Source organism: Corapipo altera, unplaced genomic scaffold, assembly GCF_003945725.1.
Source record: "Corapipo altera isolate COAL_440 unplaced genomic scaffold, ASM394572v1 22, whole genome shotgun sequence".
NCBI classification, from domain to species: Eukaryota; Metazoa; Chordata; class Aves; order Passeriformes; family Pipridae; genus Corapipo; species Corapipo altera.
This window is the reverse complement of record NW_020884886.1, coordinates 15,378,445-15,401,415: the sequence shown is the minus strand read 5'-3', so window position 1 is coordinate 15,401,415 and position 22,971 is coordinate 15,378,445. Positions and strand designations below refer to the sequence as shown.

The window sequence follows — 22,971 nt, the reverse complement described above, 5'->3', positions numbered from 1 at the left end:
TTTATCCACAGGTATATGATACACTTAAAAAAATCCTTGTCCTCATACAGTTGATAAAATGTCTTTACTACCACAGACTATCACCCTTCCCATTTCATAAATATTTTGTAAATAAATGAGGATGTTATCACTGAACATGAAAAAAAACACATACAATCATTTTATTATACCTAAGGGGATCAAATTTTGATGTAGACACTGAAAAACTGGATAATTTGGTGAGTGACATTTCTGAGGTAATACAGAGGAGCTCTCATGCTTTGGGATGAAGGCCTCACATGGTCTCTCAGCACCTCTCTGCTGCAGCCATATGCATTTGTGTGGGCAGAGCTCTCACTCTGCAGGGTGGCAGAGCAATTCCACACCTTGGCTCTGCTGCAGGTGCCTCTGAGGGAAGGTCATACAACACTTGCTTGTCCACCACCACAGGCAATGAAGCCTTCAAGGGAAGTAGGAAAAACCTTGGTGCGTAGGGGATGTGATCCAGGCTGGCGTGAAGACTGTCCTATTAACCCCTGAAAACTGGAGATTGCTGTCTACTTGGATCGGTGTTTTCAGTACCCTGTGCATCTAGCTACCCAGGAGTTTCCTGGAAGCTTTGCCATTTACAATTTAGAAGCCTTAGTCAATGATGGAAAATTAAAAATCACGGTTGCAGTTGTGGTTATGAGCAGATCAGTAACAGAGGACAAAGCAACAACTGGGTTCTGCTAAACAAGGTATCCATTTAACAAAGACACAAGCACAGTTGCACATATAGTGTTACCAAACACGTATTAGGCATGAAAATAAATTAGTTCAGCCTGTGACAGATAGGATTTTTACCACATAAACTAGGATATCAGTCCAAGTATTTCTTTAATTAAGATCATACAAGCCAGAAATAGCCATATTGCCTACTGTTGTGGCAGAATCATACACCCTTATAAAACCCTAAAAATACAGTACCCAGAACACCTAACACACATAATATCACAACTTCTACAAGAATACAAACTCCAAAGGAAGTTATAGCAGAACTTTATTAGCCCTTATTGCAATTTAAATTGAAACATAGCTCAGTTAACACTGCTTGCACACAAAAACACGTGAAATATTGTTACTGTATTTGCTATGAAAACATGACAAAACAAGTTGTCTGGAAAGAGTGAGAATGCAGAGATAGGAAGAAGCAGGTTAGAACTACAATTTAAATTCTGTAAAATCATTTAGGAATTAAATTGGTTGTGGTATCAATAGCCACATGTAAAAATTGCCTGACACATCTTTTAAACTTCTGTGATTTGAATTCTACACATATCATTGACTTTAAAATTTTCATACAATGATTTCCTCACCAACATTAGTGTTTGCAGTTGTTGTGAGTAGTAATGGTGGCATGACTTTGGGCTGCCACCACTAAGTTTCTTGCATCCTATGACAGTATATTACTACAGCCAGAACACTGCTTTGACAGGTTAAGCCATCTGCCAGCTATATATAATGCTATACTCGGGCCATCTATTACAAACAATAATCAGTGTAATCAGTAACTGACAGAGAAGCCTTGAAAATGTTGCAAGAAATAGTGTGAAGTATTCCTGATAGTCATTACAGTTATTACTGCTCAACTGGGATGTAAAATAAGCTCCTGTCACTCACAGACACTGAAAAGGGCATGGCTGTCTGGTGGACAGGAGACAGGCATGTTATATTCATAACCAAACACTGAGCAGAGTTCCCTTCTAGCTGCTTTGAAGCTTTGCTTTCTCGCTTCTCATCCTAAACCTTTTTCCCTTCAGGTAGTCCAGCCCTCCATACACCTTTTTATGTGTGGTTCAAGGCAAAGCTGTCAATCTGGAACAGGCATACTTACTCTACGAGTGTTTCTTGCAAAGAATCAAAAAACAAAGACTTGTCTTACCAGATCTGTACAAATCAGCCCTGCTCTCCTGTAGCTCGGCCAACAATCCTCAACCACAAGAAAGCTTGTACTTTAATCTCAGTTTAATCAGTGGATTTTTGAAGATGAAGGAGAGTGTTACGTGGATATAGAAAAAAAAGTTTATTTTGTGCCAAGCATGCAGTGAGTAGAAATGGACAAGTTTAAGCTAGCTAGAGAAAAATTAAAAGAAAGCTATCTCCCCACCATCACCACCTCACCCTGATCTTTATTTAAGTTGCTGCCTATATTTACTATTTTTTGGTTGATCAGACTAAAGTTATAATTAGAGCTATAAGAAGCCAATAATTTCTAAATGCTCTTTTTATAAGATTGGATAAAATAAAGTGATGTTACTTAGTGACATACTAATCTCCCTACACTAGAATCTGCACAAATATTGCTTTAAAACAAAACAGTTACTTTGCCAACTTCTGATTCAAAGAGCTAGAGGACAGAACTTCTCAGTGTTTGTAATGTGCATTACTGTTCTGTATAACGGAAAGAAAACACAACCTAAGTGGCTGACGGGATGAGGAGATGATTCTCAGGTTATTGCTGGCATTGCCACTGACTGATCAATCTTTAGGCCTTGGTCCCAGTTTTAAAAACTGCATTAAGAGAGGTGTGCTTTACCTACTACCCCTCTTAGCATTACATTGCTCCACAAACACCAGTGGAATATTCTCATCCTGTTTGTAGGCCAGCTCTATCCTTCTAGCCTTGAATCACCGGCAAATTTCATAAGCTACTTTAAGTAAAGGTAAGTCTCTTGTAAAATTCCCAATACACTACTTATACATAATACTCTACCTATACACTACAGATACAAGTATAGTTTCCTGATAATATTTTTCTTTACTATCCTGCCCACCTCTTGCAGTTTTTTGCATTTCATTTCATAGTAGATTTAGGCAGGATAAATATATATTTCCCAATCAGTCTCTGATTGCCAAACATTATTTGATTCGCATATAGATTGTCAAAAAAGACAAGTGACACTGAGGTCTCTCCCATAGGAAATGATTCCTGCACTTCCCTAGCTCCTCAAAAACCTCAACAGTATTAGTGTTTTAAGTGGTGCAAATTGACTAAACTTCAGACCAAAAAAGCTGAAGTACAGTTGCACAGCATCTTCCCCCATTGCAGACAGCGCCTGAGGGCAGCCAGACAGATTTAAAGCAGAACTACAGAGCTTCAAAGGGAAGCCTGCCAGGCAGAGAGAAGACAGAAACTAGTCCATTTAACAAATGAACTGAAAGAGGACAGCCCTAAGAGGGATGGAGGAGGAGGAAGGGACATGTAAAAACAGGAAGGGAATCAGAAGGGGAGGACAGGAGGCCCAAAGGTAAGGTATATATGAAGAGGAATATATGTTTCATGCAATAGACTTGGGGTAGAAAATGAATTAATAAAACACAAAACTAAACCAAATCTACGAGCAACTAGAGGGGAAAAATCAAATCCTGAATTAGCATCTCTTAACAGAGGAATTACTGCCTGTGAATCTTATTCAAAGCCTGGGAAGGACACAGCTAACAAGCACTACATCAATAAAGTATACAAATAAATGTAGTGAAAGCAAGTTTCGAAATGGCTTTGAAAACATGCTTCATTTGTAAAAGTTTTCTCAAGACAAAAGAACTTCAGTAATTTCTTCCACTCCAGGCAGCTGCTCTTCTTCATCCCAGTTGCTTTTCTATGCCTTTTCTGTTGTCTTCTCCTCTTCTAAAAATTCAGAAGGGTTAAGCATCAGACAAAACCTATAACCCTGTTTTCTCCTTGTGGGAGGTGATACACTCGAGGCTTTCAGAAGGCTTTTTCCTTCTAGGAATGTGTAGTTTGGAAGCCCCACTGGTGGGGACAAAACCAAACCTCTTCTTCCCTTCTGGAGGGCAGACAGTGACAGCTAGATCCAGCATTCTACCCAGCAAGAGGCCATGTTTTATGGGGAGTGGGACAAGCCCACGAAGATCTTATCTTTACTAATTTGGATTCCCAATCTTCCTAGAAGGGATTATACCTTCAGAGAGGAGTTTAGCATTTCAGGCTCTGCAGATGAGGCTGACACCGTTGTGTTGTCGAAAGACTGAAGTAAAATTGGCACAGGGAGAAGGCTCAGTGAAGTGAGTCCAGTGTAGCTGCCCAACTCTTGCAGATAAGGGTCCAGACCAATCACATCTATATCAAGCTGCCTATAGCAATGCTGGTCTGTGTCCCAACATACACAGTGAAGAAGCCAAGCACCAGTCCCATACCTCATCTCTGTAACCTGACATCTAAGGGCTTTCCATCCACAAATCAGGGCCCTACTGTATGCTCAACAGCTAAATTACTGCCCATGCCTTAGTGTGAGGCATTGAGACCTGGAAAATTAACAAGAAGCATCTGGGCAAAGAGAAGTAAATATCTAGAAGAAACAAAACCTGAAATCTGATTTTAGGCTGGGCAATTCCCTTCCAGTCACAGGCAGGTCTCCTCCTTTCCCTCATCATGCTCAGTGCATTCCAACTTGTTTTCCCATGGAAGATCCCCCTGAAAGCAGTCTGCTGTCCTTGTTCTGTCCTGGACACGCTTAACACACATATCTTTGCTTGAAGATTAAGTGCCAGGAGTAATTATAATGATGTGCACTACCCAGTCACATTATTGGTGGAATCATGAAGCTAGTGATATAAAATCTGTAGTTAGAGCAGAGACACTTTGTCAATAGCACCATTTGAGTGCACACTCATTCTCTCTTGAAGGCTTCATCATTAAATGCACTCAAGTTTACAAACCAGGAGCTATTTTGCAAAATCTGAGGAGGAAAACTCTTCTGCCTCCTTTGCCAATATCACCACAAGGGCTAAAAACTGGAAGCAGAAATCAGACATCTGTGTTCAACTGGCCTTATCGTCCTCAAAGCTGTAGAAAGGATGAGGTAACACCAAACAGATATGAGTACACTCAAGAACTAACAGTGGCTTCTGTTGCTGAATTTCCTCATAACTCTAATTAGACCTGGAAATCCTAAAAAAGGAGACAGTAGCACTTTCAACTGGCTACTTTTCTGATTGTCATTGTGCTTCTAATCTTCAGCAAGCTGAGGTTCTTCTCTATTCTCCAAATACTCCCATTATCTGCTTTTCCATATCACATGCAACGCTTACCTGGCTTTTCCCTCACAGCCAAATTGTTCTGACAGGGGCAGCCCCAACTCTGCCTTCCCTGCAAATCATTCACTTTTGACTCTATACCAGTTCCCTTTCACAGGATCAAGTCTGTGCTCACAGCACACCCCAGTTCCCATGATTGCTGCAGGCTCCATGGTTTGGCTGCCCGTTGATAGAGACTGGCATTAAGCAGGGGAGTAAGACACAAACTCTTTCTCATGAATGAACCATCACGCCCCAGGACAGACCCCTGTCTGCTCCCTGTTATCCATTTGGCCAATGCTTGGATGAAATGTGAGATGAAAGAAAAAAATTATCATACTCCGACTCTCACCACATCTCCAATTCTCTTTGTTGTTACACAGAAAAACATGGTGAGAATTCCCTCTCCTGTCAGTTGTTTGCAACCCTTTTAAATGTTTTATTTGCAATCCTGCCCTTATTTCTTGTTTTGTTTTTACTATCTACTTTCATTACAGTTTTGTAGCATCTAGATGCCTGCTGTGATATGCTCTAGTTTTACTCCTGCCTTTTTCTCTGGGGAAGAGGGGGAGAGAAAGATGAAAAGGTAAAATTAATTTGTTTCTCTGATAAGGCAGTTAAGAAGCACGCTGGTCCCTCTGAGCATTTCAATAGCTTATCCACTTTTCTAATATTTCTGAGAGGGGAATGAAAACCAAATGTTCAAAACTGCCAGCACATCCACATCCTCTTCTTTGAAAATTGAAAACTGAGACTAATTATAATGGTTCACACAGTCCAGTTATGTTGCTGATCTAATCAGCTTACATTTGGAGAAGTGTGGAATAAACCTGCACAATGGCTGGGACACTAAATCAATTTCTCCCTGGCCTAGCACATTTAAAGCATGTTTATCAGCTGAATGATGTCCCCCCCCAAAAAAAAGAAAAAAAGAAGACAAGTTGGCTGCAAAAAGTGTTTTGAATCTTACCCTCCTATTTCTCTACCCACATACAAAAGGAAGAAGCCTTTAATTAACAAAGGATTTTGGTTTTTGTTTTTTTCCTGATCTGGGCACACCCTCTTGAAATAAGGCAAACATAAGCACTCGAGTATCATTAGTTCGTGATTAAATACATCATGAGACAGAAAACTGGCAAAGAAAGTAAGGCTGGTTTGTTCGTGTTGGTCTTACTGTTGGCTCTTTGTGCACACTCTGAGTGGCAGGCCTCTGTAAACTGAGCTCAACACTTGGGGGGTCCTTCTTCAACTCTACTGGGGGCCTGTCCCCTCTGGCTACTCCATCAAATTTCAGAGATCTGCTTGACGAAGGAGTAAATATTACTGTTGAACACTCTTTATCCTTCTCTTCTGTGCCGTTGACATTTTCTCCATTCATGCTGACTTTTCCATCTACCTGCAGAACACAGTTAAATAAATATGCTGAGGCAATTAGCATTAAAAGGATTTTAGGAAATTAGGACTTCAACATGATATTACAATCATTAATACAGTCTGTGTTATCAGTGAAGGAGGGAGCTAAGCACACATTTCATTCAATGGGCCAAAACAGAAGAAGACCCTATGACCCTATGGTGGTCATAAACAAAATACAGGAACAAAGTAATAATTTTTCTGGATTTCCGGGTTTTCCACATTCCATTCTCCCAGAAACATACAGACACCCTTTGTGTGCACAGATCAAAGGATTTTTTCCAAAAATCAAAAGTTTTATGTTAAATGTAGACAAAACTGCTGGGCTTTGCATTGCTTCATGCAAGCAGGTTATTCTGATGAACTGCTTCTGTACCCCAATGACCTCACCACAGTATTAGTAGATTGTGCTTTCTGAAGCACTGTCGTGTGAACTCTGAAGGGTCAGGAGCAGCAGAGTTCATCCACTTGTTTCTTTATTGTTCACAATAGGGAATCAAAGCACCAACAAATGAAACTGGGCATTCCACCCTCTCCATGAGGTGATAAAATAAATTGACTTTGGGCAACCTCCTCGAAAAAGAGAGCACAGGAGTTTAACTACCTTTTTTCTCAGGGTCAAGCTAGCTCTTGGTGGCCATATATTCTCACTAAGGAACACTTAAGCAAGGAAGAAAATAAAAAATATGCTTTGGCTTCTTCCTCTGCAGTAATACAGTTTCTTCTCAGACTTTAATACTTTGTAGTTCCTGAATGGAGGTGGCATGTAAAGACCTCCTTCAGTTTAGAGGGCTGTTTGTAGAAGTATACAGGAAAAAAGTCTTGCTACAAAGAACTCACTGGCCATTCATCGTAAGAGGACCCAGGTGGAGAGAGACCAGGAGTGGACCACCACAGTACCACCACACTGCTCCTGCCTAGCTACAGCATAGATGTTTATAGTCTTGTGAGGAGGGCTTTGTTACTCTGTGCACAGCAATCCTTCCCTACTTATTGAGTAAACAGCTTTGATACCTCAAGAGTGGCACTCCAGCTTGGTATATACCATCAGTACCAAGCTGAGGGCGCACTCCTCCCACTGACTTCTTGTACATATGCATCCAGAGGCCTGTTCTCAATAAGCATGATTAACTAAGGGGCCATCTCCATCCTGATGGGCATCCTCAGTTCTGCCAGATGTGTGAGGAGGTGAAGGCAGTAGCACCTTGTGCAATCAGCTCCACAAGCTGTTGTGTCCCTTCTGACTGTTTTTCAGATGAAAAGGTTCCCTCCCTTTCCTCATTGCTATCATTCACTTAACATAGTACCTCTCTTAGGGTTTATTTCCAAACACAAGAGTGAACAGATACTGAGCCCCAAGTCTTCTGGGACTGTGTGTTGGATTATCTACTAGAGAGGCAGGTTATGAAAGATCACAGAAATAAAAAAGCCAGGAAAACACTGGCAGGCCACACCATCCATTTCAGTGTCTCTGTTTAGACTAAGACATTTCTTTATTTATATTAAGGAGGAAAACCAAATGTTTGAATGATCAGGACAGATGCCCTGGCTGCAGAGTTAAACAAACATACTCCTTCTCTCTGATCTGGAGGAAGTCAACACATTGTCACCAGAGCCAAAAATCATCGACAGACTAGTGTTTCCAGGGAAAATAATGCTACAGCTATATGTGCCAGGGAGTAATTCCTACTGAGACAAATCACATTCTTCCACATCATGTGAACAAGATCCAGACAGATTTTTAGTGGTGGCTGGTGGGGGTAGAAGCATCAATGGATTAGTTTCTCCCCACTTATGTGAATTATATATGCAATAATGTGACAGTGATACACACACGTATCTTCGTGTTCTGAGGAAAAAAGTGTCAGGGATCAGAAAAAACCCAAAGATTCAAGATTCACTGATGTCTAAAAGGTAAACTCTAGGGGCATACCAACTGAGGTATAGGAGAAACAGGAATTACACTTCACACTTCAACTAGGAAACATGGTGGGGGTGGGGTGTGGTTTCCACAAGAGGTGGGACAGGCATCACAACACATTTTTTTCACTATTGGTAAAAAGCTGACTTCTTTTTTAAAAAGTAAACAACCTGAATGTACATGGTAGCAATGCTACTGGGCTTCAGGGATCCTTGAATATCACTAGCAAAGTATCAGCAATGGCAGACACAAGGGAACCCAAATTCTACAGGCTGGGGGCACCCTTGCCTATACGCTGCTCACAACATGGCTACCCAATGAGACTTGGGTAAACTCCAGTTCTGGTACAGGCACTGTGAACAGCAGACATTTTCAAACTTGACTTATTCTGGTCTGTTCTCTCTAACACATCCCAGTTCTTTGCTTTCTCCATCACTGGTTCAGTATCTTACTCCAATTCTCCACAACCACCCAGTCCAAAGATACGCTCCTCACATTCCATATCCTGGCTTCAGTTTCTTCTCCTATCCTCTTCTCCCACAAATCTCATAGCTGGCTCCTTATTCCCAGCAGCCCTGCTTTCATTCAAGTTCTCACTTCTTTTATTCCCATAACTGTAGCACAGTTCTAGCAATTCAGTGCAGCCACTCCCCTTCTCTCACCATCAGTCTCCAGTTACTCTGCTGCCCCAGTATCAATCTGTTTCCCTAAACCTGCATGGACAATCTAAACCCTCTCTTTACACCGGTGAAGCAGCTCTCCCCATTCATCCCTCGTGAGAAGCACGTTTAAGACAGAGAATATCTATGGGAAGCTGGCTCTTGACTGTGCAGGAGTAGGGACACTTTGCACTGAATACAGGCATACTTCAGTGTTCCCAAGGCTTATGATTCGGCTGAATGGGACAGGCTTGTATGGGCATGGCAAAAATCAGATCCCTGATGCAAAAGTCAGTTCAGATCTTGCTTCAAAAGTCAGGGCCTCCACACTCCCCACCCCTTACATGTTGTTTAAAATCAAAAAACATGACCACATACTCTTTTACAAAATCTGAGGAAATGGTTTGCTTTTTTCTTGAAGTCCGCCTTTCCTCAATCAAGTTAAGCCTGAGGAAAAATGACCAGCGCAGTCCGAACAGGTCAAGTTTCTAAGTAGACTGGTAACCAAGAAGAGATCACTGAACTGGGCAGCACAGAGCACAAAGCTGAGTTTTATAACATCAGAGTGCTGCAACTCTTTTCCACTTAATTACAATAAACATTCATATGTTCAGACTGTTTAATTAGGATCTCTGCCTCCTGATTGACTTGGGGGAGTGTGATGTATCCTACCTTAAAGTTCTTTAAAACTTCCTGTGTATTTTTGGGTTGTGAGTAAGGCTTGGGTGTCAGCATAGGCACAGCCTTGGGGGTGCTTTTGCTGGGAGATGTGCATCCCGTCGAACCACTGGGCTCTAGTTCAGTGGTGGGAACAATGGTTGCTTCAATGGTGGCAGTGAATTTTGGAGCAGGAAGTGACTGTTGCCTTAAATATCTCAGAGGATTTGGGTCTTTCAGTGGGGAATTTGGCTCCACTGAATGGCTTCTTTCCAGAATTTTTGGCATCTGCAAACGCTCAAGGACAGCTTCACTGATAGTGAATCTTTCAATGTACTGCTGGAGGATGCTCTCAGCCTCCTCCTGTGTCTTTGCATTCTTGTATGCCTCATGAAGCTCCCGCTCTCTTCTCTCTCTGCAAGGGAGACAACATAAGAGACCAATGCATTAAAATTAACACTGAAAATCACACCTATTTCCTCTGCTCCAACAACATCCTTCCCTCCCTCCCTCAGGCCTGCAGGCACAGCTGCCCACAGTTACCTATGGAGCGCATGGTATTTTGAGACATACCACTACACCTCAGTAAAACAACATACTTCTCTTCCACAATTTCTCGGTAGGTTTTGATGCTTTTTCTGCGCTCATTCGTTCCATCTCCAGACAATAATCTTTCCATTTTCTTTCTCTCAGCTTCCTTTTTTATCAAATCCTGTGAAGCGCTCCTTCGACGACTCTTCCACCGAGCCAGGTCCTGTGAGAGAAGGAAGGCACCTGAATGCAGAGCCTCAAATAGCTAAAAACTGGTCCCAGACAACAATGAACCCAACCAGCCACTTTGCAATGCTTGTTCTTGCTGTGGACCAGGCTCTTACCACCTGCAGGCATCAACGTTTATTTTAATGAGAAAAGGAGACTACACCATAAAATGAAAATGTTGCCTGACTGATTTTTCTCCGAATAGCACGATCCAGTAAGGATTTCATAGCTTCACTGATTTACTCTATTTCTGGCAGGAAATTTGGCCTAAAAGAAAAAGTCAGGGCACGCATTTTCTCTTGTGCCAACATTAGGGACAAAAGCCAATCCCCCAAGAACATTAAGCAGAAAAATTATGTTTGGTGAAGAATTTTAATAATCAGATATATGGGAGGCAGGGGTCATTGGAAGAATGGATGTTGTTTCACCATGAGCTACAATGGCACTGATAGTCTGCCTTGGAGAGCTGATAGTTCTGTACTGTGTCCATGCTATCAGTCAACTACATGCAAGCATGGTTGACCCATGATGATGTTTTTTGACAGAAAAATCCAGTGCAGCATCCAAATTTAAATTCTTCCTCATGGGCACTCTACAATATTTTGGATCCAGATGTGAGCAACACAGGTTAGCGACCCAAGTGGCTCACACCTGCGACAGAGCAAAAAGCCTATGCTCTGTATTCAGCTGTAGAGAGAGGTCCTTGTTGAAGTAACAAACTTACGTTTTTTGGAACCTGCCTGCCTGAAATTGTGCAGTAGATTGACTGATTCTGGTCAGGCTGAAAAACTAGCCTGACACTAAACCAGAGAGTCACGGCAATACCTGTTATGGGCCCCTATGTCTTGCATCCTGCTTCGGTTATGAATTCACAAATCCTGGAAGGTATAGGAGCAAGATCTTCTTCATAGTACAAGTATTACAGTAAAGAAGTCTCCTAAGCTATAAAATTACTTTGCAGCCAACTATTAAAGGAACAAAGTTTTACATGTAAAAAATAACCACTGCAGCACTGCAAAGAAAAACAACTTTGTAGGAAACTGTACGGGCACATTGTAATTAACTGTACAACATCGGGAGATTACTATACAGATTATATTTCATACACTAATAAATTCTGGTTTTAATAAAACACAGATATTCAGTATACATACTCAATTCAAAGGTTATTTCATTACATGGTTTTCCAAATACTTCAATTGCATTTTTAATGGTAAACAGCAGAAGGTACTGCAAGCATAACTTATTTTATTAAACCCAGGAACAAACCTTGTCATTTTTAATTTATCTTAAAAGCACAAATTATTGATGTTACACTTAAGGGAATGCTCATTAAAGTATTTTTTCACATGACCTATATATCAGTGTATAATCCCCTTCATGTAACATAGGCCCTTCATTTTCCTCAGTTACTAATTATTCTCATTGAGGCACCAAAGCATTTCTTTATTCAGCTACCCCCACTATTGCCTATTGTTTGAAAATTAGTTTTTCATTAGGAAATTTTGTAACATAACCCTTCCTCCTTATCTTTTCCACTCCTGATGCTTTACAACAACAATAATTAAAAAAAGCCATGAAACTGTTAATTGTTGGCAAATATCCACCTCAGGCACATAAAAATATCAGACCACGAAAGAGCTGTTGTCTCTATAAAGCCCTCAACATGCCAAGGACATTCCAATAAAGGCATTTTCAGTACCCCTTCAAAACTTAGTTCAGTGTAGAAGGTGCTGAGGGCCTGGAATACTTAGGCCCTTTACCTCAGACGATTTTCAATTCAACAGCAAGTTCTCAAACTTCTTGAATGCCTTTGGACTCTTTCTTATGCCTGCTGGGAAACCATGGCTTCCCACACATAGAGACTTTTCAGCTGAAGTCCTTTGTTGTTCTACTACAAAAAGTTACTTCTTAGTTGTACATACTTTTTTTTCACTTTTCCTTGAATTTTCTACCCAAAACCTCTCTGAGGTGTTTCACAGTAGCCGTCCTTGTAATGGGGAACTACCATACTTGAAGCAATGTGTTTTTGTTGTAGTTTTTTTTTGTAATTAAAAAAAATGTCCAAAATCCCTCATTTAAAATCAGTCTTTAGGAATGAACAGAATTGAAACTACAACTCCTAATACTAACTTACCTGCATATGATGATTTTCTGTCCTTGCCAATTTAACAAATGCCAAGACAGCTTACAGAAATGCATCGAGGGAAGAGGGTTTGGAAAGCCCCCAAGCAGGGTGTAGCTAACTGGAAGGGTAATTTGTTTGCTTGGACAAGTTGGAAAACATTAGCATTTTCTGTATCTACGCAAATTTATTAGAGACAAGTCCAACCTATTTATTCACTGTCTTACCTAGTCTTTATTTTGTGACTTTAGACATTTACTAATTAGAAAAGTTAGAGAAGGCAGCACTTAGAAGTTGTTCTGCCTTCATTTTTACCTAATCGAAGTTTAATTAGCTTTTTTTTAAAAAGCAAAATACCTGGTGCAAAGGCAGAGGCACCAGAAGACGACGTATTCTGTAATTTACATCAAATTATGAACTTCTAAGCTTTTAGCAACAATACACTGAGGAAAAAAAAAGCACTGCTGATTATGTGAAGCACCAAACAGCAACTGTAGATTTAGCAAGTTGTCCTTGGTGCCTGCCAGTTGTATACTCACATCTTGCCATCTGGTCTCGTCCTCTTTCAGCTGGTTGTGTATATTCTGCAGTTTCTCATGGCGAGCTTTGCTATGAGGCTGAGTCACAGCTTCTTCTTCGCATCTCATGTCAAACATGCTCATACTCCTAAAGAAAGGGAAAACAACAAGAAGTGTAGTGCTATTTGGAGGTTTATATTCCTTCAGACTGTAAGAGCTCAAGCCACATGAGGGTGCTACAGCAGAATCAGCCACGTGCACTGTTATGAAGCTCCCAAAAGCAGCAGTCCCCTAGAAAGACCCGTTAGCATTCTTGTGGTTCCCACATAGTACTTCAGGCATTATAATCTTCGACTTTCTCTTGATTTTGTTAGTTGACTGGAACTTTTGTCTCTCACTAAGTGTTACTAACTTTACACTTCCATCAATAGCTTTTTAAAATCATTCTATCATTCAGAACATTTTACTTCCTGAAGATCTGTGCCCAGTGAGTTTTCAAGACCCCTCCAATTAACAACACAGACAGAAGTTTCCATTTCAATGTAAAATAAGAGAGGCTTGAGAAGTGTGTCAGTGGGAGCATGGCTGGCTAAATGCTATTGCTGCAAAACCAGGGAGAGCCTGCCCAGAGAAGTACACACAGTTCAAACTGTATGGTACTTTCTCCCCTCCTTGCCTCAAAGAAATCCAATGCTATCAGCACCAACTCATCAGTACTGCTAACCTAACAAGGAAAAGCTGACATTCAGGACAAAAAAGTTTCTTTCTATTTCTGTCCCTGACCTTTGGAGAATTAAAGGAAAAAAAAGGTTATGGTTTGATATACATCCCTTTGTATTATATAAAGATCTTCATACGAAGGTAATGTGCTTACTACTACCTATTATTAGTAAAACATGACCTCAGTTGTGCCATTCAAAGCAAAAAAAAGTTAAAAGAAAGCCATGCAGTTCCACATGAAGTGATTTCACAGCAGTCCTCAAATGATCACCTGTAGCTTTAGGTGAGCCAATGAGCCAACTAGCAGGAGGAGCACACAATGAAGATAAAATTGTAGGTGACTGTGTCCACAGTTACCAAAGCGAATAGACACGGAAAGCTGTGCATATATTTTTTGAGCCAACATTTGTATTCAGGCAAGCAAAGATGGGAATGCCACTCTCAAGGGAAAACTTGAAAGGTCTGGACAGTGGATGGAAAAGGACATGCACAGATCCCATCCTATTCAGGAGGTATTTACTAAGAAATGAAGAACAGAATATTGCCTTTAAGGATCAACAGTGAAGTTAATGTATTACTGTGCTTCACCCTCTAAACAGAGTGCTGAGCAGTATACTAATTTGGGTTTTTCTGTGGGTAGTTTAAGGATTGCATTGCTCAGGATGGGATTGGAGCACTCCTAAATAACAGAATCTAAAGAGATGGGTAGCTTTGTTGTTTTTAAAACTAAAGGCATATCACCTACTAAGAACATTTAAATATCAGTCATATTTTGGAGGTATTCATATTTGGTGAGGTAGGTTGGGAGATGCATAACCTGCAATAAAGTCACCCTTACAGGTTTTATTCCAGCTTTTGAAACTCACACTAATAAAAGCCTTTAGTGTTCAGTATTTGCCACCTTGTGCCTACTGGGTCAAACTGGTTGCGTAGCTCCTCTCCTGTACACCTTTTCCTTGTGTCAGAGAATTTTTCATTCACATGCAGTAGAAGAAAACATAAGACCTTAAATGGTGGTAACTGGTGCTAGTAGAGTGCACGAGTACTCACCCTCTGCCATTTGGGATGAAAGAATAAAAATATTTTCTAGCAGGAGTCCCCAGATGTCCTAATGAAAGGCTAGTATACATTCCCTGAATTCATTCAGGTCTCACAGGGTGCACAGAGACAGCAAAAGGTTTTACGGCTATTAACAATGCAATAAAAAAGGTACTCTGGAAAAGGCTTCAGCCTTGGTCAGGAGTCAAAATATACACTATGACCCCACATATACTTCCTACTCCAGGTGTCACCTCCCGCTGCTGGGCCTTCATTGCCATGGACAAGCAACCAGGTTGGTTCAAACATCAACTCTGCACCAACACGCCTCAACAGTATCTTCCCAAGAGAGCAATCTGAAGAAGTCACATCTCAAAGCACTGTGCTCTGCTCTGACCAACATATAGTAACCATTAAGGAGAACAACCTACTTTCCTGAGTACATGGACAAGGCCAAGCGAAATGTCTAGATCAACTTCTCTGCCTGACAAGTTCATCCTTAGAAAAGAATCAGAGAGGCCAAAACTCCAAGCTTCGGCCAAAAGACACTTTCACGATGAGTCCCATATAATTTCATCCTATTTCTTTCTTGTATAAACTACAAATGGCTCCAGATCATCACTAACACCCGTATGAACAGAACTAGATTAGCTCCTTCCTTTAACAGCAGGCACACAGCACTCAAGTAGACAGGGAAGATGTAACTGCACCAAATTAGAGTTTATTAATTTTCTGCCATTTGCACAGCTCTGGAGATTGTATATAAACTCTGCCTAGAAGCAAGAGGCCTTTCTGCTGACCAGTGTACCAGACCTGACATTCTAACAATGATCTGGAAAAAAACACTGTACAGACAAACAGTGTATTTTGGAGAGCTAGATCTTTGGGATGTTGGGATTTTAAAGTTATACTGCTTTATTCTCACAAATTACAGTTGTTCTTGTCAGTGATATCATGAAGCAATTCCTTTTATTTTTTTATCAGGTCTGAACAAATGTTGGATAAAAAAATTCTCAAGGAATTCAGTATTTAGATTATTCTGGACCCTGAGACAGACAAGGGCTGATGACAACATCTAGTGTCCTCCTCACCAACTAAGGGAACTTTGTCAGTCTAATACTGCAGCTCCTAGTTTTGCTGCTGGAATAAAGTGCATCTAGTCTAAGACTGAATTCAAGTTGCAGTTTTCAATGGAGACTTGACAAATATTTTGGAAGTATTTTAAATGTCAGTTCAATTTATTTCTTCTACTTGAGAGCCAAGTTTTATTAGATTCTTCATAAGTACTCTGTCTTCAGATGGAAAAACACAGTCTCACATTTATAAGAACTTCAAAGACAGTTTAGGAAAACAGTTGCTCTGTAAACTGTGGCACATCTGGAAAGGATGACAATGAGGTTTGAACATTTATTGTTTTGCCCTTTAAAACAAAATCAGAATCAAGGTGGAATAAGCAATATGATTATTAATCTTTGCTACTCTCCCATTATACCACCAACCCCACTGCAATGCCTTTGAAGGCATCTCCATGTACCTTCTCTCATGTTTGCATTTAATACAGACATGCAAAAATGAAAAAATCAATCACACAAGTAGTTTTCTGAAATGGCAGAGAAGTCCCCATTAAGTATAACACTTCTGTGTTATTTTGCTTTGCTTGTCTCATCCCTTCATTTGATTGGACAGATTTCTGCTGCTTGAAAATGTTCATATTTACTCTGTGGTCAGAGGACACAGGCTTTGCTCAGCATAAAGGTATTAGAGAACTTGTAAAGAGCATTCTGTTCATGATTCTAAGCATTATCATTAGAAAAAAGGGTGAAAAATTACATATGAGTCTCTGCATATACTCATGATAAAACCCCCACAACTCTTTATGCTGTTTCTATTTGGGGATTTAATCTGGGAGACAGAGAAGGTCACGTGCATTTCTGTGAACAGAAGGATATTACAGACATTATTATGTGGGTTTATTAGTTTATTATTTTTACTTGGGTAGTTCTCAAACATTTGTTTGCTTCTAAATGCCAGCACTTTGTAAAAATAGCTAATAATTTCACAGAACTTTCTAAATGACATTGCATACTATTCTGTACTACAGTTTACATGCATACACACACAGTTAAAATTTTTGAGTGTAATAAATGTCACTTCTACTCCTGTCAAAAGTAAAACATTGAGGTGAAGTGCTTAAAAATGAAGTTTAGTACGTTACTAAATTAAACCTAACCTATAAGGTATTCAATATAAAATTTTTAAAAGAGAATAAAGGATCAGCTAAATATGCATTTTTCTGGTAATTATTCTGAAGATCACAATAGATTTTATTTTGCTTTGGGATTTTTTTTCTTCCCCTTCCTGGTCTTACTTCATTTTTTGATTCAACATCCAGATTCAACCCAACTCCCTTTACCTGTAGCTGATTAGAGGCAATGGAAATTCAGAAGAAAACCAAGAGAAAATAAAAGAAAAAAAAAAGAAGAAACAATACTTCAAGCAACAGCTGGACATTAGTATTATGCTTAGTTTTTATGGGTCTTTATATAAAAATTATTTTTAACTGCAATGTAAGCCATATTACATTCCATTTTTCAGTGCATTCTGAAAAATTTATTTGCCAAAACACTGCAAAATAATAAGGAGGCATCAACTGCATTTTAAATTAGTAGAAAGATGGGAGAGCATGCAGTGTAAGTTGTTTAAAACAAAATCTTGTGAACACAAGACAACTTACTCTGCGTCATCAGACACAGCAGTTCTGGGGCCGAATCTACAAGACCAAATATAAAATTAGATCGCGGATAAACACATTAAGTACTAATTGCAACTGGACCCATACAATTTGTGCAACTGTCACTTGCACTAGTAAATCTGACCAAAACAGAACTATGATGTTTAGGGATTATGTATTCAGCAAACAAGACTTACCTGATCATCTGGAGGTCAAACTACATGAGAACACCACCCATCCCTCCCTAAACCCATACTAATGCCCCCCATTATAAAAATCTGCTGAAGTATACCTAAAATGTGTGTAGAAAATAGTTATTGAAAATAGACAACGTATTAACGGTTACATTAAGAGCCATATATGTGATAAATGGAGACGAAACGTAACGGTTACGTTCCAAAGCAGTGCTCAGAATCACCATTACTGAAGCATGAAGGAGACAAATATTACAGTCAGAAAGTGAGTCATATGATTTCCTTTTCCTTTTCGCTGGTTTTGGGTTTTTTGTTCTGTTTGTTTGCTTGGTTGGTTGGTTGGTTTTTTTTCCCTTGGGGTAGGGGGGTGTTGCCGAAAAAAGTTACTGGTAATACAGAAGCCAGTGTCATTCACTAAAGTGATGGTCTTGTTTAGAGCTGTGCAAACCACATATTTATATCTGGGACTTATCATAAAAGAATACCACATTCAAAAGTCAACACTGCAACATTTCTAATCATGGAGAAATAGGATGAACATTTCTCAGTAAGCAGAGTCCATTTTAGCCTCTCCTATTCATAAATTCTTTTTGCAATTCAACATTTATACTGTAATAAATATTCCTTTCATTTAGCTTTCAGTTAAATATTTAAAGAAATTCAGAAGGAAACGCATTACACAACCATTCTATTTGTTTCTAAAACATGTATTACTGTCATACAGTGTTTTAGTCTGGACTGAAAACACACCAGGCAATGCACAGTCAGAATTCTGAAGTGTGCACACAGGGGCATACAAACGGCGTGATTCACACCAAAAAGCTCACATTTGCAGATGCTCATCCTTGGATGACAGTGTTTGCATCTTGTTTTCCTCAGGAACCTCCTGAAGCTTAGATGTTTGACCAAGCTGGACTTCATTATGGCCATTTTCGCCCACTTGGGCTGTACAAATAATCTCATCTTGTCCCGTAGGAGGGAGACTGTCTTTTTCCTGCCCTTGCTGCTGTTCTTGCGGCGGTTGTATTGCAGGTTTTTCAGAGATATTAATGCAGACTTGTGGACATTTTTCAGGCCTGAGTGAGCCAAAGGCGGCAGTGCAAACGGATGCATTAAGCAACATTTGAAAAATCACACATACATAATGAAAAGCATAACCATAAGTTAACAAAAAAAACCCTGTACAAACCCAAATAGCTGACAGGTGACAAACTAGGTGAGGCAGGTGCAGAAAACACAATTTTAATAGAGTCAAATATTCATAACATTCCTCTAAGTCAGAAAATAAACTGCCTGGGACACTGCAGAAGATTAAGGTATTGAGTCCATATTTTAATTAAGTGATTCGATTTAATGTCTTTTCAACACCAAACCACTGATGAATTCTATGGTAGATGACAGGATTTTTCTCCTGGCTGAGCCATATGCTAGTTTTTCATCCAGGTGCATGCATATCCTTCTTCTCATGTACTTTGAAGAGGCTGATGAGCAAACACCTTTCCACTCTTGTTTGCATGTGGCTCAACCATCCAATGATAACTCTGTTCAGAGGCTTCAACTGCCAGCTTCCCCACACAGCCTCAAACATCTGAACAAAGGTGCTTAGAAAAACACCGAGCATTATCAGGACGGACCTTGGGATCTCTAGGTTTCCTGTTTGGAAATCTAACTGGCATCACTTAGGTCATTCACAAGCATCTAACCTACTACATCCAGCATCTCTATTTCTAGTTGGAAACATTTGTAATGACTACCTCATATTCTACCAGAAACCTCTACAAATGTAGTGCAAATGTAATTGCTATGTATACCTGCTTCCACACACTGTTAGAATTTTGCATCTGGTAGAGCTCTGCTCTGAGTCTCTACAGGGCTCTACTAAAAGGGCCAGAAACTCTGTATTGCCGCCTTCTGAGCAGAAAGAAATGGCACAGAACTGAGGGCAAGCATGGAAAACCACTGCTGGACACCAGCAAACCTTCTAGATCAAGAGATCTTGACAAACAGCCCACAGGGCCAGCTACAAGGGACAGAGAAAAGCACAACTTTCTTACCTCATAGTTTTCTTCTCAAGTTTTGTAGTTGTGCCCTGCTTATTCTGATGCTTTGAAAATGGCATGGGAAGGAATTGCTTAACATTGGGCCCAGGTTGTTTTAGAAAAGCTCCAGTTCTTCTAGCCAACATGTCATCTCTTTGTGGGTCTGGAAATTTCATGTTGTTTTCTGTTCCATCGCTCTGCAGCTGAGGGATTTCAAGCTGTTCTTGGTTCTCTTCTCGTGTTACAGTACTGCTCAGAGAGACAAGTGACACTGTTCCATGATAATGCTCATTTCTAAGCAAGTGGCTGCTCAGGCAATGTGGTGTGCAGTTACTCAAAGCTGAGAATGATGGACAACTAGGCAAACTAGGCATCTTTAGTTACAGCACAGGGAGTGAGAACAAGAGGAAACGATGCTGAACTCCACACTTACTTAGGTAATTCGTTAGAAGTTGGGAATTGCATAAAAATCTATGAGATGAATTAGTCACTTGGAAGCTGTCATAAAAACCTAGACAAAGCACCATGGATTGCAAAAGAAATCCTCCCAAAAGATGAAAGACTGTTTTCATGCTGAATGGCAATTAACAACTGAAGTACTTAAATATTATGAAAGAAAATAGACTTTTATGTTCATAGAATACATTCTTGCAAGTAGTTTCATAAAACAGAACACATGCCATGATGAATGAGTCAAACACATCTTTAAAGGCCACGTGAAGAATGGAACAACACTGCTGACCGATCCAAGCTAACACCACACACAAACCAGGCATGAAGCTCAGAGGGATCTGCTTCTGTTCTCTGACCTTTCTCCTTCCTGCAGAGTCTTCAAATCCTTCTCACGAGCTACTGTCTCCTCTTGCTGCTCCTGCAGCACATGAGGAGCTACTGACAGGGTACGACAACATATGGGAACGGAGCTAGCAGTACGCCTCTGAAAAGTTCCCATCCTTCTAACCAACATATCATCTCTCTCAATATCTGGTACATGCCTGTGGCATTCTTCCTCGGTGCTTTCTTGCTGTTTGCTCAAACTGCATGGGGTTTGTTTTTCAGAGATGATGTGAGAAGCCAGTACAGCTGATGCAATTCTCCTGCAAGAGTCATCTATACCTGACTTGACCACCTCACTAGTAATCAGAATGAGAAGAGGGGTGAGAACAGAAAAAACATTCTCAGGTCAATTGAAAGGTAAGAAAAGGAGTCCTCCAACTCAGTTTGCAAATGTTGTTATAAACACACAAAATTAACTGAATGAATTACTTACTAAAAGCATTTGTTCAAGATTCTTTTCATGGCCACAGACTAAGTAATTAAAGTCAAAGAAATATAAGATCTGTTAATGTGTTAATGACTCAGAGCTGTAATTCTTCTCCAGATAAATGCCAGAAACTCAGAGCAGCGATACACCCTCTTCAAAAAGAAAGTAAATCCATCAGGTTTGAAAATAGTTTTTTTTGAAGATCAGCAAAGCCACCAAGCTGAACAACAAACTCCTAATGTTCTGAAAGCAGGCGGAATTCCAGCAAAGCTGCTGGAACTCAAGCAGCAGAAAAAGCATGAATAATAGCTCAGACTGAGATGCCAGAGATGCCACTGCCCATCAGAAATTTTGAGCAAGTGCTTGGAAGACCTTTCTGCAGCATTGTTTTACACAACCCTAAACATGTTAAGGTACTGTGAAGACATCAGATGACTTCTGAACAAGGCTGTGCACATAAACAGCTCTTAAGTCTATGCTGCAGTTCACTCCCATGCAGATCAGCATCTGGCAAGAACAGGTCTCATTTCTAGCTCAGCAGCACTTCCTAAGCCACACCAAATACCTGGACTCATTCTCTGGCTCAGATACTTCATCGCTGTGTTCAGCAAACCCAAGACTGACAACAGTGGCTGAAGGAGAGCTTTCAACACCAGAGTGACTCTCCACATAGTCTTTCTTGCTTTCCTCTTCTGTTCCGATTTTAGATGAAGCTCTGCCAATAACAAGCCTGTCCCATTTCTGTTGATCAATCTCAGTTACTGGCCCAAAATGCACAAACTTCTGCTTGGGGCTACCAGTCTTTTTGTTTGCTTTGGCTTTGCGGACAGCAAAATCATCATGGGTTACTGCTTTCACCGTGGTATCAGTTGGCGGCAGAGTGTTGCCAGGACATTTGAAATCTTCTTCACTGGTCATAAGGAAGAATAAAAGAATGCCCCCAACATGAGAACCTCAGAACTAAACAAATTAAATGCTTCTAAGGTTTTGATGGGTTTTATTTTAAAATTCAAAAACCCAGGTACAAACAGCTGTGGCATACTGAGGACCAAATGACAGATAAAATCCAAAGATATTGCAGACTTGCGGGGGAAACTCTGGGAGCGCACCCACGGAAGCTCTTCCTAAGGGCAAGGAACGTAGCATATGGCCCATTCCAAACTCAGTTTCTTCTAGTACATCCTTAAAAAAGCCTTAAAAAACCTTAAAAAGCCAGAGTTCCCTTATCTGCTCACACAGACCCAGGCCATGCACTATACATGACTGCACAGCACCAGAACTCACTCTGGCATGGAGGACTTACAGTGGCATGAGAGCACTAGCAAGGGTAAATCACTTACCCTAAAGCAAGGGGACTAAATCTTGATTTAAATAAATCACCTCAAAAGTAATGGAGAGACTACTAATATCATTAGGATGAAAGAATGATTGAGTTTTCATTGTATTAGAGCTAAAATTACATACATTAACCACATTCTTAGAAGAATGCCAGGACAGATGGTCACCTTTAATTGGAAAATGGCATGCACCTAAACAGGAAGGCAAGGAATTGTTATCCTTTCTTACTGGAGTCGCAAATCACCTGCCTATCTTATAGTCCATCTCCATGGGGAAATAGCTTAGAATAACTGCTTTATACTGGCTCCCTTTGCAGAGGTTTTGTTTACAACAAGAGCATACATACACCATACAATGAGGCTCCTAAAAGCCTTGTTGCAGTGAGAAACAGTGCTGCTTCTATTTACCCAGCAGTGGAGCACAATGCTATGCTGATGTATCAGCTCATGCCTCAAAAACAGTACACAAAGAGACGCAGATCTTCAGGTAATACCCTAAGGTGTAATGCCCCAAGTCCTGAAGACAGCTTGGTTAGGA

General features: G+C 40.3%; 1 protein-coding gene across 3 annotated transcripts in view; it reads right to left on the bottom strand.

Annotated features, from left to right (window-relative positions):
* Nucleotides 1–22,971, bottom strand: part of LIMCH1 (LIM and calponin homology domains 1) — a 180,758-nt gene that overhangs the window by 28,256 nt on the left and 129,531 nt on the right. For 2 of the 3 annotated variants that reach the window (XM_027642662.1, XM_027642663.1), the window contains 9 exons: nucleotides 21,662–22,006; nucleotides 20,642–20,965; nucleotides 19,848–20,081; nucleotides 18,621–18,869; nucleotides 17,603–17,638; nucleotides 13,132–13,258; nucleotides 10,308–10,462; nucleotides 9,724–10,123; nucleotides 6,233–6,454 (listed from right to left, as the gene is read on the bottom strand). In XM_027642662.1, the coding sequence (XP_027498463.1) occupies nucleotides 6,233–6,454; nucleotides 9,724–10,123; nucleotides 10,308–10,462; nucleotides 13,132–13,258; nucleotides 17,603–17,638; nucleotides 18,621–18,869; nucleotides 19,848–20,081; nucleotides 20,642–20,965; nucleotides 21,662–22,006 (2,092 nt within the window). The remainder of the gene's footprint in view (nucleotides 1–6,232; nucleotides 6,455–9,723; nucleotides 10,124–10,307; nucleotides 10,463–13,131; nucleotides 13,259–17,602; nucleotides 17,639–18,620; nucleotides 18,870–19,847; nucleotides 20,082–20,641; nucleotides 20,966–21,661; nucleotides 22,007–22,971) is intronic. The other variant, XM_027642664.1, reaches the window with a different exon arrangement.